The sequence below is a fragment of the Lemur catta genome, chromosome 5 (genome assembly GCF_020740605.2).
Source record: "Lemur catta isolate mLemCat1 chromosome 5, mLemCat1.pri, whole genome shotgun sequence".
Lineage (NCBI taxonomy): Eukaryota > Metazoa > Chordata > Mammalia > Primates > Lemuridae > Lemur > Lemur catta.
In genome coordinates this window covers 51970930-51983836 of record NC_059132.1, presented here as the reverse complement: position 1 = coordinate 51983836, position 12907 = coordinate 51970930, and the positions used below count along the sequence as shown (strand labels likewise).

The following is a 12907-nucleotide window of genomic DNA, read 5'->3' as shown; positions in this document are numbered from 1 at the left end:
CAAAAATTTCATGAAATGACTCAGGAGATATGCTTCTAACGATTTCCTCCTAAAGCTACTTTGACAGCCTCTAAGGGCCAAATAAGGATGTGTGGCATTCCCTAATATGGCCTGATGGGAAAAGGCTCAGAGTGAGAACCAGGATCCTTGACTTCTACTCCAGCTAATAAGCTAAGTGAACCAAAGTCAGTATTTATTTAATGTTTTGCAGTTTGCTTATTTATTCTCTTAGGAGAGTCACACCTTCCCAACCTACTTCTATGCACTACAGTGGGTTTTAAAATGCTGTGCGAAATTTCCCTGCACTATCTAAACATTTCCAATTAATTATAGTATTGCCTTAGCTACTCAGCATTTTTACTACTGTCTGTATTTCTTTGCATACAAAATCAATCTCCCAACTCAACAAGAGATAGTTGCCATTTTGCATTTCGCCGCCTGCATGCATGCCAGTATTATGTTGTCCCCTGCGTTGTCTTTCAAAAGTCCTCACTGTTATAGCTAAAGATTGGACCCACTCTATCTGAATAACTGATGTCAGGGCCCAGCCCAGACAGACACACATCCCAGGTCTCTGCTCCGTCCGTCCTAGAGGAAGCTGACTCTTGAGGAAAAGCCCAAGTGGGTCTGATGGCCCGGCAATCTCCTGGAATTTTCAAAGGAAGTGGCCCCAAGGGAGAGGCTGCCCTGGTGACTGTAGCTGGAGGGCTCAAGGCTTCTGGACAGACAGACATCTGGGTGTCCCCAGAAGCACAGTTACAGCCTGAAAGCCTCTTGACCTCCTGCACGTTGTCACTGTGTTTCAGAGCAGGGGGCTGGTAGGCCTGGTAGGACACTTGGGTGGTGGTGGTAATCCCCGTCTGCAGGGCAGGGGCACCTGGTGGGGCAGTCGTGAGGTACCTGCAGGGAAGTTCTGGATTGTAATAAGGGAGACTGGCCACAGCCTGGAACTGTCCATGGTCAGTCCTCTCCCCAAGGCCAGATATTCCAAGAGCTGGTGTCCAGCCATGTTGTCTACTGGCGAAATCAAAGGTTTTCTCATAGCTGCTGTGTGAATTGACATTATATTGTAGTGCATTCAGATGGACCCAGTCTGTGTCAGTAGGAATACTGGTGGCGTCTTTATGAAGAGTGGAATATGGGCTTGAATTTGTATAACCAGGGCCTGCCAGTTCATAGCTGCAAGGTGGCCTAGGCAAATAGATTCTTGGGTTTGGAGACTTGTGAAAGGGTGGCATTTTGTCTCCTTGAAAAGTGGCCAGGTCACAGGTAGCTTTGTAAGCATCAGAGTTTGGGAAGGAAGGGCAAGGCTGTCCTGGAACCGGGAAGCCGGTGTCAGTAATTATATCAAACTGTTCTGGGTTTTCCAGGGGAGGTATGTGGCTGAAATGTCCATTGCTGTCTTGATCTTCTGCCTAAACAGTGATACAAATACAGATACATGATATGTAAACTGCACACAAACCTTCACCTCTAGCAACAGCCAACCAAGTCAGTGAAAACAAACTTGCAGTTGGAGAGCTATGTGTTGTGGACATGGCTCAGGTAGGTGATTTGAACTCCTGGCCCAGGAGTTGCCAAGCTTGGGCTTGCCCAGGCGTGACTACCACACTACTGAGTGAGGAAGGTCCATGATAGCCAGGCAGGATGGTTCTGAGTAGCAGACAGACTTGTTCTCAACAATACTGAGTTCATAATAGTAGAGACTCAGAAGCTACACACACCTGAGTTCGAATCCTGACTCTGCACCTCACTAGTTGAACAAGTTGCCTCTCTGAGCCTCGGATTCCCCATTTTAAAAATGGGGCTTAATATTTTATTCATCGTAACCTTTAACTATTGCAACCTTGTCATAGGCTTTCTGTACCCATTAAATGTGTGAAACTCTTAGATCAGTGCCTAGACCATAGAATATGCTTGAAAAAAATCAGTTTCTGTTCTCCTCATAGTAACTCTCTATCTGTTCAGCATGCTTTAGTAGAAAAGCCAAACTGGATCAAGTTGCACAAAGAAATTTTATCTGTTCCTGTGTAGACAACGTAAAGGACCCTCTCAAGGACGCGCTCCCTCGCTGTTGGTGTGCACATATTTCTTTCTTTATTACTGTTGGCCAGTCACCCTTGTATCAGGATGTCAACACATGTCCTGGCTATATCATTGACTGTACAGTTGTTTGTTTTAAGAAGAAGAAGGGATCAGAAACCCTATTCAAATGTTGTTTGATCTTTGTTGGAGTTATATAATTTTCACATAAAATGAAACCTTTGTAATTAATATGTGACATTCATACTTCATATAACTATTTGTATATCTTTCGGTAGAAATATGAACAGACCACGGTGCAACATCAGCTCCCCATTACCTCAGGTTCTCGAATTCTCTTTTTCTGGGGTTGGTAGAAGGAGGCCATTTGTCTCTTGATAGCGCTTCTTCTAGCTTCTGTCTCTGATTTGCTCTCTGGTCTTGGGTGATCATGAACTCCCTTGGCCTGTGTTAAGGAGGTGAATCATAAATTTCTTCCTCTAAAGGAAGCTGGCAATGTTGGCCAAAAATTGAGCACGTCTTTCCCAAGATCCCAAGGATTTTGTTTTGTTTTGTTTTTTCAAAATGATAGAGAAAAGAAAATTCTTGAACAAATGAAACAGCATCAACAATAGATACCTTACAATATTCCCTGTAAACCCTTCACCCTATTAAATGAACTACAGCTTGGTTCACTGTCTCTGGACCTGAAAGAGTGCACAGAAGAGCGAACTTCTAGACCCCCAGTAGGTCCCAGGGGAGCTCCCGCACCTGTGTCTGGCCACTGGAGCTGTATTGTGTTTGGTCCAGAGTTCCCAAGGCACATGACAGGTGGTTGGGTCTTCGTGGTCTGATGAAAGTGTCCAATCACAAAGTGTGTTCTCACCCAACCTACCTGAAAAAATATTGCATTGCCATCAAGCCGCCAAAAGTTGGTTACAGGGTATCCACTGTGCCCTCGACAAGGAATCAATTCCAACGCAGAATGACAGCTGGGGCATGATTTCTCTGCAAAGCCCAGAGGGAAGAAACATTAATAACATCCCCAACCCCAAACCCTTCTGAAGGAAGAAAGGGAAAATCAGTTGGGAATAAAGAACTCGTGACTCCAAGGTCACCCTCTCCCTGGCACTGTGCTCTCACTCTGCTGTTTGAGCCGCGCCTTGTCGCAGATGGCTGGCCGCAGTTGCAGGCGGGAGCCACCGGGCAGGGTGCAGGCCCCTGCACACACCACCACGCCCAGACACGACTTCTTTAGGATGTGGCCATTGTGGTTGTTGGTGTTGCGCATGGCCCAGCCGCTCAGGTGGCGCTGTGCCTTCTTCTCGTCACTGCTATAGATGAAGCGCACATAGCCATCCGGCCACTCTTGGAAGTGGTCAAAGAAGGCTGGCTCCTAGGAAGGAGGGCAGAAGAAGGGCAGTCAGTTTTATCAAGCCCCAAACCACACGCATCACGCTTTTAATTTTTTCCAAGCACATTAGAATAAAAACAAGTTATTTTTAAATCCAGCAATGTTATCAAACCCCAAAGCTATGCTATCCCCAAAAGCCACTCATGCTGTCGATAAATACCTTTTGATAACCAACTAATGATTAATGTTTATACAGTGATTACCTTCTAAATGCTGTACATGTATTAATTCAGCTAGCCTCTACAACAAATGCAGACAATTATGCCCATTTTGCAGAACAGGACATGGAGGTCAAAGATCTTAATTGATTTGCCCAAGGTTACACAGCTAGCAAGACCTGTCACCTTGGCAGTCTAATTCCAGAGGCTGTGCTTCTTACTGCTAGGTTATACCACTTCTTGGTGTGTTTAAATGTTGAAAACATTTTCAAACAAAGCATCAAAATACCAGTAAAAAAAGTGATAGGAATGTTCTGTTACCAAAATGCAATTTAATTTGCAAATATCTTTACTTTAAACCAGTGCACTTTCCTCTAAATCTCTTGGCTCTCATATCAGCGTGACACCCAGAACAATGTTAGAGAGGCAAGAACAGCTTCCCTCCCTACTCCCAACTGAGCTCTCAAAGTTTAAAGGGGCACTGTGATGAAAGACCTAACCACCACAGCACACTGTGAGCATTTACTATCTACCAGGTACTCTTTAGGGCAGTGGTCTGTCATATAGGGACCAGTGGGACAAATCTGGCCTGCTGTTTGTTTTTTTGTGGTCTTAAGCTAAGAATGGTTTTTACATTTTTAAATAGTAGGGGGAAAAATCAAAGAAGAATTATATTTTGTGACATATGAAACTTATATAGAATTAAAATTTCAGTGTCCATAAAGAAAGTCTGGTTGGAATGCAGCCATGTGCATTCCTCTATGTGTTGTCTAGGGTTGCTTTCATACTGTGATGAATTGAGTGTTTCTGATCGAGACAGTAGGGCCTACAAAACCACATTACACAGTATCTGTAATCCTCACAACCACCTTGCAAGATGGATATCCTTACTCTTATTTAATAGATAAAGAAGGAGAAGTTAGACAGATAGCCTTCCACATTAGCCTTACTGGGATATAAACAGAAGATCTCTAGAGCCAGGTGCCAGTAGCTTTACTGGTATGATAAAAGCCTAGAAGAGTTTTATCACAATAATAAGCCATTTGTGCCTCCTCCCCACTCCTGCAACCCAAGAAAGTTAGATCAAACATTTGCAAAGTCAGTATTCTCAGTTGGACAATTCAGACTTGCATACATCATTAATATTGCATATTCTAACAGTAATAGGTAAATGGGTGATTTTTCCCCCCAAACCACAGGGATATTGTTGATCAACATCATTATTATTACTATTAGGCACTACCTATCTTTTCTTGGAAATATTACGATTGACATAAATTAATACATTGACTTAAAGTAAGTCACAAATGATATATATAATGATGTGCTATCAACTCTAAGCTTATATCAAATGCAAATATCTTTGTTTTAAAAGTGAACATTTCAACTTAAGGATCTTAGTATTAAACTGACAATTTTCCAGAAGAGAGTATTTCTTTAGCACTCTCTTGTGAGGGTGTGGACTAGGCCCCCATGCCTCACAACAGCTGCTGAGATAGTGACCCTGGAGGTGAACGAAGTCACAAAGACTGTATTTTTAAATCAAAACAAGAGCAGAGGACGTTCAGGATTGGGTTTCATTTGTTCTAATGTCATGTGTACACACACACACACACACACACTGAACCCAACAGTAGACCTGAAAGACAATGTGAGATAGTTATCTACTTCTAGCACCTGATGACAGGTGAAGAGCCTGAGTCTAAGGCAAATTCAAGGACTCTCTCAAGGTCATATAGCTCAGTTAGCCAGAGCAGGGCTATGCTAAGTGTCTCCACTTCTCTTATGTTCCAGTGTGCCTGTCCCTCTTGAGGTATTACACACATACTCCCTGCTTGAGAACCAGATTCCCCCAAAATTCATACTTACATAGAAAGTCTAGAAAATGCTCAAGAGATGAGTCATGACTTGGACGTGACTCTTCCCTAAAATGCAAGATTAGATTTTTTCCTATGAAGATTTATGCAAACAGAAGTGAACAAGGATGAGATACACTTGCTGAACTGTGGTCCACTTTCACAAAAATGGTACTGTGTGACTCTCAGGCAGGCAGACGTTAAAAGAAACATAAAATACATCTACTACAAATGTATACATCTGAAAAGTGCTGCACAATCTTGCTAATGAACTGCTATTTATTTGAACACCTATCTGGCACATAACAGATGCTGAATAAATGCCACATCTCATCCCTGTGCCATGACATTGCCAGAAGTCCACATTGTAAATGCTTGGCAACCAACTGCCATTCTCCCCACTACCTACACGTAGGACTTTAAAGTCACTCCTCAGTTTTAGCCCAGAATAGTTATGAACACGTGTAACTGCCCAGTTCATTTCCTGGACTTGGCTCCAAACCATTTTGCTCCATTAAAATAAATTAAAAGGCAACAAATTCACCCTAAAAGAATGACAATTTCCCTGTCATTGTAGAAAAAGTAAGCTTTGGGCACTGATGGCCTTATTTAGCATTGCTATGGAGCAGTCCAAGATATCTGAATAAATTGTTCAAACTGGGCTATTTGTTTTAGATTCTGATCATTAGATTCAATTTATAGTGCTAGCTTCCAGTTTCGCTGCATGAGAAGAAGTGGGTTTTACATCTGCTGAGATTTTTCTTCTTTCTCATGGGTTTTAAGTAATGGATAAATAGAGAGGCACCTGATTCCTACTTTGATTAAAGGCAACTGAAGGGACAAGGCGTCCTGCTCTCCTTGTCCAAATTCTGGGAATGTGGAGCCTGATGGACATTTCCGCTGCTTTCCATGGGGATTCAGAGAAGCACAAGGAAATTGCTGAGAGAAGATACATTTCTAAACCTAACTCTGCCTTTTGTAGAGTCCAGAGAAGTTCTCCCTACCTATCTACGTTGCAGGGCCCTCAGAAACTCAGAAACGTGTGTAGTCTGTCCGCAGAGTCTCTGCAATAACTTGAATGCCATTTCCCCTTCTTTGGATGGACAGGGTCACCCGCGCCGCACACAATGGGTTTCACTCACCTGAGGCATCTTCGGATCGTTGATGTCCCAGTTGAGCTGCATCCCATAGGAGCACACAGGGTCTGCTTGCTGCAGGGCGTCTGCCGGCATCTGCCCACTGCTCTTGCTTTCCTCCAAGATCCTGAAAGATAGAAGAAGAAAAAAAAAGGAGAGGTGTGCCAGATGACTTTAAAAAAAAAGGAAATAAAAAAAATGGGGTGTGTATGTGAAGAGGGAGAGAGGAGAAGAGAGGGGAGAGTAGGGGAGGAGAGAGTAGAAGAGGACAGGAGAGATCTTGAAGCTGGGGACGGTGTTTTTGGAGTGGGGCAGAGCCCTGTCCTCGGCTGAGGTGCTGGAAGGTCTCCACCCAGACCGCAGCATGGCGTCTGGCGGCTGCCAGCTGGTTTATAAAGATACACCTGCCACAGCTCCCCCCCGTCTTCTCCTCCCTCACTAGCGCGCACGCCCACGGCCTGGGGACCGGTCGCCCTCGCCCCCACAGAGCCAGGCCTGCAGGTGGAGGCTAACTGAGCTCTTGAAGCAAAGGAGGCTGAAGCCCAGATGTTAAGGGGGTGGGGCCTGGAATGTCTCACTTAAGCTGAAAACCACGTTTTTTGCCTAATTACACCTGGCCCCTGCGGCTTCAAAGAGAGCTTATTAGATCGCAACTTTTGAAGGAGGGGCTTTTCAGCAAAGTCCCCTGAGAGCCAACATTCAATTCCTGGACAGCGTGGGGACTGTACGGGGGACCCTCGGCTGTTGGTCGGCGCCGCCCCAGTCTGCACAATCGCGCCGCTGGCCGGGGGCCGCCGCCTTCGGGATCCGCTCGCGGCTCTCGCTGGGGCGGTTGTGCGTGGCCGGGAGTCTGTGATCGGCTGTTTGGGACGTCCCACAGGGCGCCCATGTCCCCGCAAGCTCGCGGGCCGAGGCGCACCACTCTGCCCCGGGCTGCGGAGGGCCTGGCCCGCGGGACAAGAGCCCTAGAGAGTGAGCCCGGAGGAGGTGGGGGGAAATGAGCCCGGAGGAGGTGGGATCCCGCGGTAGAAGAGGGAAGGAGAGAAGCCAGCTCTGTGGCCGGCAAAGAAGTGCAGAACCCACACCTCTCTCTGCTGCCTCCCTCAGCTTCCTGAGCTCTCATTGCCACCCACCTGAACACAACTCTTTTAAAAAAATCTTTATTGATATTGTGGAACTATCACGACATTTTCGTGTTTACCCCATTAGAGTCTTGGGAGGCTTTGGGGGACTGGAAAACCCAGCGAGGGGGCGCTGCACCACGTGGGCTCCCCAGGGCAGGGGACGAAGCCTACTTCACTTGTGCGTGGGCCTCGCCCAGGGTTACTGTGGCACCTGGAGACACCCAACAAAAGAAATCGATTGAAATGATTTAAGCCGCCCTTTGATCACTCCCAGGCCGAATGCTGGTGGGCCAGGGAAGATGGGCTTCCGGAATTTATTCCCTGCGCCCTTGTTTTGCAGCAGGCACGCCTCCATTCGCAGCCCTGGCCAGGGAAGAGGAGCACCCCCTCCTCGAGGTGGATCACTGTCACCGGAGAAGGAGGATCCGAACTCCAGCCCCTCCAAACCCGGACACCAGCGGCCCTAGACTTTGGCACCGCGGAGCGCGAGCGCGACCCGGCCGGGAAAGTGCACAGGCCAGCGCCTCTTGCAGGATTAGTCCCTTCCTGGCAAAAGCTGGAGAAAACAGGTACGTTTTCAGCCGACCTGTGCGAAACAACATCAGGAAGCCAACAATGCTCCACGCTCCTGGTCTTTACCTCCCCAGTTAAAGGCACGGTCGGGCTTTCTCGGGAAAGCGATCGAGGGGAGTACGTGTCACAGCTGCCCGCCTATGGCTGCGGACCAGAGAACTCCGGGGAAATGCAGGCTACGGGCAGCTGCTCGCATTTTCTTCCTCCTCTAGCTTTAAGCTGTGGTCCTTCTCCCAAGCAAAGGCGTCCTAGCAGAAGAAAGTGATTCCTTCATTCCCAGCTTCTCTCCCCTGAAGTTCTGTTCTCCTGAAGGGTCCTGTTGCTCAGGGTTTCTGATTAAAATCACTCTCAGGCGGTCGCCACTCAGATCTAAGTGGGAAGGAAGAGATGTGCCTACTCTTCACCCATTAGTTTCGCTCACAGATTTTCATTGAATTGACTGACTGCCAAAGACCCCGGGCAACTCCTGTAATTCAGTTTCTTTTCGTGCAGTCTTGTCTTCCAAAATTAAATGAAAATCGATTGACCATTTATTTTTAAACAAATCGATATTTCATTCAAAGAGATTAAGATAATTCATCTTTTCAAATGTTCTAAAAATAACTTCAAAATAGTCATTTAAAGTTACCTCTGAGAATGCATAGAAACTAATTTCTGGTCTTACTGCAAGCATAGTTAGAATAGTTCTTGTCTCTGTGCTTTTGGAATGTCCCTAGAGAGACCTGACCATTCAAAAATATAAATGAATATAACTTTTTAAAGTTAAAGGCAAGTCAATTCCTAAATGGATTCTGGCATCCAGAGAAATGCTATAGAGCCTCCACCATATTTAGTTTGAGAAGAATTAGAATATATATTTCAAGTTGCCCTAAATTATGTCTGGGCAAAACTGGTTAGTAAAAGAAGGTAATCAAAGTGAAAATCAAATAAATAAAGCCAATAAATGGTATTGTTGTCTATTTTGTTATTTTTAATTTCTCCTGAAGATTTGAATGCATTGTTACTACGAAGTTTGGAAGGATATATTTTTCTCCAAAAGTCTGAAAATTGATTACGAAGTTTTCTAATATTAGGAAAACTTTACTTTTTAAATATTCTTCTAAACAAATGCATTTAAAGTGTAGTATTTTGGTTATGGCTTTTATTATCCTTTGATTTTTTTTCCTGCCCCAATATTTGCATTGAGTCACAGCTATATTCACAGCTGTCCCTGCCTTGATTACTAATTTAATTTTGTAATAGTCCATTAATTCATAAGGAAAAGAACAAGCCTTTGAATTTCCTAGGTTTAGATATTTGCCAGAAAATGGATATGATGAGCTTTGACATAAATATTTTGTTTTTCTTCATGATGTATGTCTCAGAACATAGATACCGTTCTGAATGGACTGGAGGTGTGTGCAAGTCCTGGACTTACCAATAGGGATTCTGGTTATAGTATGTTTTGCTTTGATGTAGACAAATATGTTCTGTACACATCGCACCATAAAATACGCATAGGTCTAGTTGTCATGCAATTCGATTTTCACGGAAGGAATGTTTGGATTGAAGCAGCCATTTTGTTTGTTTTTCAAGAAACATCAGTCCAATTTATTTTTGCCCCCTTGTTCACGTTCACATAACTGGCCACCACCTACCAGACTCAGCCTAGCCATTGGTACACAGACTTGTCAGGTTAAAGAAGTCAGCGCAACACAAGGAAACTATTGCTTGTTTGTTTGTTTTTTTTTAACCTCCCCCTCCCAAGGTACTTAAAAAACAACAAACAAAACATCTTCCTTTGTGATATCAGGAATGTATTCCTAACATCTGGTCCAAGTCTCCTTATCATGGGAAAGAGTTCAGCTGCAAAGGACTAAAAACAGCTCCTCGGGCTTTTTATTTAAGGCAGAGAGAAAACTGCTTTGGCAAAGAGGATAGCTATTAGTTTGGAATTTTGTGTATGAAGCTTGCTTAAATGGCATGGTGCAGTGGCTCATGCCTGTAATCCTAGCACTCTGGGAGGCCCAGGCAGGAGGATTGTTTGAGCTCAGGAGTTTGAGACCAGCCTGAGCAAGAGCGAGACCCCATCTCTACTAAAAATAGAAAGAAATTAGCTGGACAACTAAAAATATATATGTAGGGAAAATTAGCCGGGCATGGTGGCGCATGCCTGTAGTCCCAGCTACTCGGGAGGCTGGGGCAGGAGGATCGCTTGAGCCCAGGAGTTTGAGGTTGCTGTTAGCTAGGCTGATGCCACTCTAGCAGAACCAACAGGGCAACACAACAAGAGTCTGTCTCAAACAACAACAACAACAAAATGCTTAAACGATGTTGGTCACATCTTTTGTGTATTGGCTTTCTCTTAAGGTGTGTGTGCTTGCGCCCAGGTGGCCAGACCCGTGTGCTAGTTACCTGCGTTTCTTGAGTCTCAAACACAGGGTTCTAGTAGATTACAGGGGCAGGTTCGTCAATTAAGAGTTCCTCCAGAAAATTCAAATCAAAGAGCCCTTTGCGTCCTGGGCTCTCTGCAATGCCTGCGGCTGGCCGGAGTCTTAGGCGGAGGAACCGCGGAAGGACGAGTGCGGGGCAGCAGCGCGACGCACCCGGGGAGTCGGAGTCGGGGGCGCAGCCTGGGGCCGGGAGCCGCGGGATGCAGGCGGTGAGTGGCCCCGGCGGGCGGGAGCGCGGGTCCCTCGGGCTCAGGCTTTGGCGGGCGCAGAGTCTGCGTGTTCACCCAGAGACCGGGCGCGGGGCATAGTCCCAGGGCGTCGGGGCACAAGCCCTTTGGGGACCTTTGAGCGCTTGAACCTCCTTAGGTTTGCTCGGAGTTCGCTGGCAGCTTTCATTGAGAAGAAAGTATAGAAACCCTGTGGTTTCTCCTTAATAAAGGGCTCAGAGAAGGGAGAACCGAGAATTCACGTTCGGAAAGTAATGAGCTAGTTCTGTTCTAGTTGCTCGGGATGTTTTACCAGCGGGGTTTGGAGCCTTCATTTCCCCCTTGCTGGTAGGATGTGCAGGGACCTTAAGCAGCCCCAAGCGCTGGGACTTCAGTTAACTGCGCAACAAGAAACGACCCCTAAGACAGCTGGGGCCTGGGACCCGCCAGAGCGCTCACATTTCAGTATTTAACTAGTATTCACTGAATACTCTGCTGGTGAAAAAAGTAAGTCTGGATTTGGGTCTTTGAGTTCACCCTATTTTTCATATTTATAAATAATGACGATAATACTGTAAACTGCACCGACATTTAAGGATTTTGTTCAAGTTCATATAGAAGTAAGACCGTTAGCTCAAATTAGATTTTAAAAACTCTTTTGTGTGTATTATACTTTTTAATTAAATTAATTTTGGGGATGAAGTGAAGAGATGAGATGTTATTTAATGCGGCATAATGTGTTGTAAAACCGGTATGGTGGACCAGGGGCGTCTCCAGTGTAACAAACAATCCACCACTAAATGCTTTGGACGCTTCTGTGGTTGTCGATGTTTGATCCTTGAAATTTCAGTGTAGAAGTCCCAGGGTAACATCTAAAATTTGTATGTCACAAGTATAAAGCTTAAATTCATGGCTCTTTTTAAGACACTTTAAAGCTTATTTGATTTCAGTTATAAAAAAATATTATTATAGCAAAAATGTTGAACAGGAAAAATAATTGAAAGGAGAAAAGCAGTTTCATTTCCCCAAATCAACCTCTGATTATATTTTGCTGTATCCCTTCTCGTGTTTTTTCCTGTTTAATATTTTTCTTTTCCAACTCAAAAGTAACACATCATTTTTAAAAACATAGATATGAGATTTTTAAAAATCATCCTATTTCCAATCCCTAAGGGATAACTACTTTTTAAAAATTTCCTTTAGCGTTTTTCTTAATCACAACTGTATTTTCAAAATATGAATCATCCTTATGTATATAAAATTTGGTATCATGAGGTTTTTTAAAATTTATAAAAATTATGTTTTACATGTTTCTTTAACATATTTATAATAAGTGTATATTCAAATTTCTACTGTTTTTCCACTTAACATTGCACAACTACATGCCTGGGGCAAATATTCATTCTGACCGGTTTTTTTGTTTTTCTGAAAATGTCCTAAATACTGATAGATGCTTATAAATTCCTATCCAAAAATCCATCACTAAGAAAAAGGGTTGCTTCCTTGCTTCCAGCTTATAATTCTAAAGATTTTTTGAAAGAATAAGTATCCTTAAATAATTTCTTTTGGAAATGTGTGGTTTTTAAAAAATTCAGTTTTGACTCAGATTCATTCCTACATACTTATCTGACTTCTTTCTAGTGTTACATCCCGGGGGCTTTTTGTTTGATTTAGCGCACAGTATTTGAAATACCTGTGAACCTACTCCTTTAATTTGAGTGCCTAGATCCGTGTTTCTCAAACCAGCTGTACATTAAAAACATGTGCGATTTGAGCCCTCCCAAAGATGCAAAAAAAAAAAAAAAACCCCACCCACTGCCAAACAAACAAACAAACAAACACCTGGAGCTTGTTTAAAACTTTCTACTGCTTGGGTCCCTACTGGGAGAAATTCTGATTTAAGTGGTCTGGGCTGGGGCCCTAGTTTGTCAGTTAGGGCCAGGTGATTCTAATACTCAGCCAGGCTGGGAACTCTCTTGTTCTCTC

The 12907-nt window shown here is 44.3% G+C and overlaps 2 protein-coding genes across 2 annotated transcripts in view; one reads left to right on the top strand and one right to left on the bottom strand.

Moving 5' to 3' along the window:
• Positions 1-233: 233 nt before the first annotated feature.
• Positions 234-6751, bottom strand: GCM2 (glial cells missing transcription factor 2). The gene is made up of 5 exons (XM_045552723.1): positions 6593-6751; positions 3166-3418; positions 2918-3030; positions 2363-2488; positions 234-1415 (listed from the first exon to the last, which is right to left on the bottom strand). Exons 1-5 carry the CDS (start codon positions 6680-6682, stop codon positions 480-482), a joined length of 1518 nt encoding a protein of 505 aa, XP_045408679.1. The 5' UTR covers positions 6683-6751; the 3' UTR covers positions 234-479.
• Positions 6752-10915: 4164 nt separating this feature from the next.
• LOC123638775 (synaptonemal complex protein 2-like) overlaps positions 10916-12907 on the top strand; it is a 72882-nt gene continuing 70890 nt past the window's right edge. Inside the window, exon 1 of the mRNA XM_045552605.1 lies at positions 10916-10924. Coding sequence (XP_045408561.1) covers positions 10916-10924 — 9 coding nt within the window. The remainder of the gene's footprint in view (positions 10925-12907) is intronic.

Coding starts and splice junctions, on each gene's coding strand:
- GCM2 (XM_045552723.1), bottom strand. CDS start 6,682: ATGCCGGCAGACGCCCTGCAGCAAGCAGACCCTGTGTGCTCCTATGGG. Junction 3,419..6,592: donor ACGATCCGAAGATGCCTCAG/GTGAGTGAAACC, acceptor CCTCCTTCCTAG/GAGCCAGCCTTCTTTGACCA. Junction 1,416..2,362: donor AGAGAATTCGAGAACCTGAG/GTAATGGGGAGC, acceptor ATCACTGTTTAG/GCAGAAGATCAAGACAGCAA.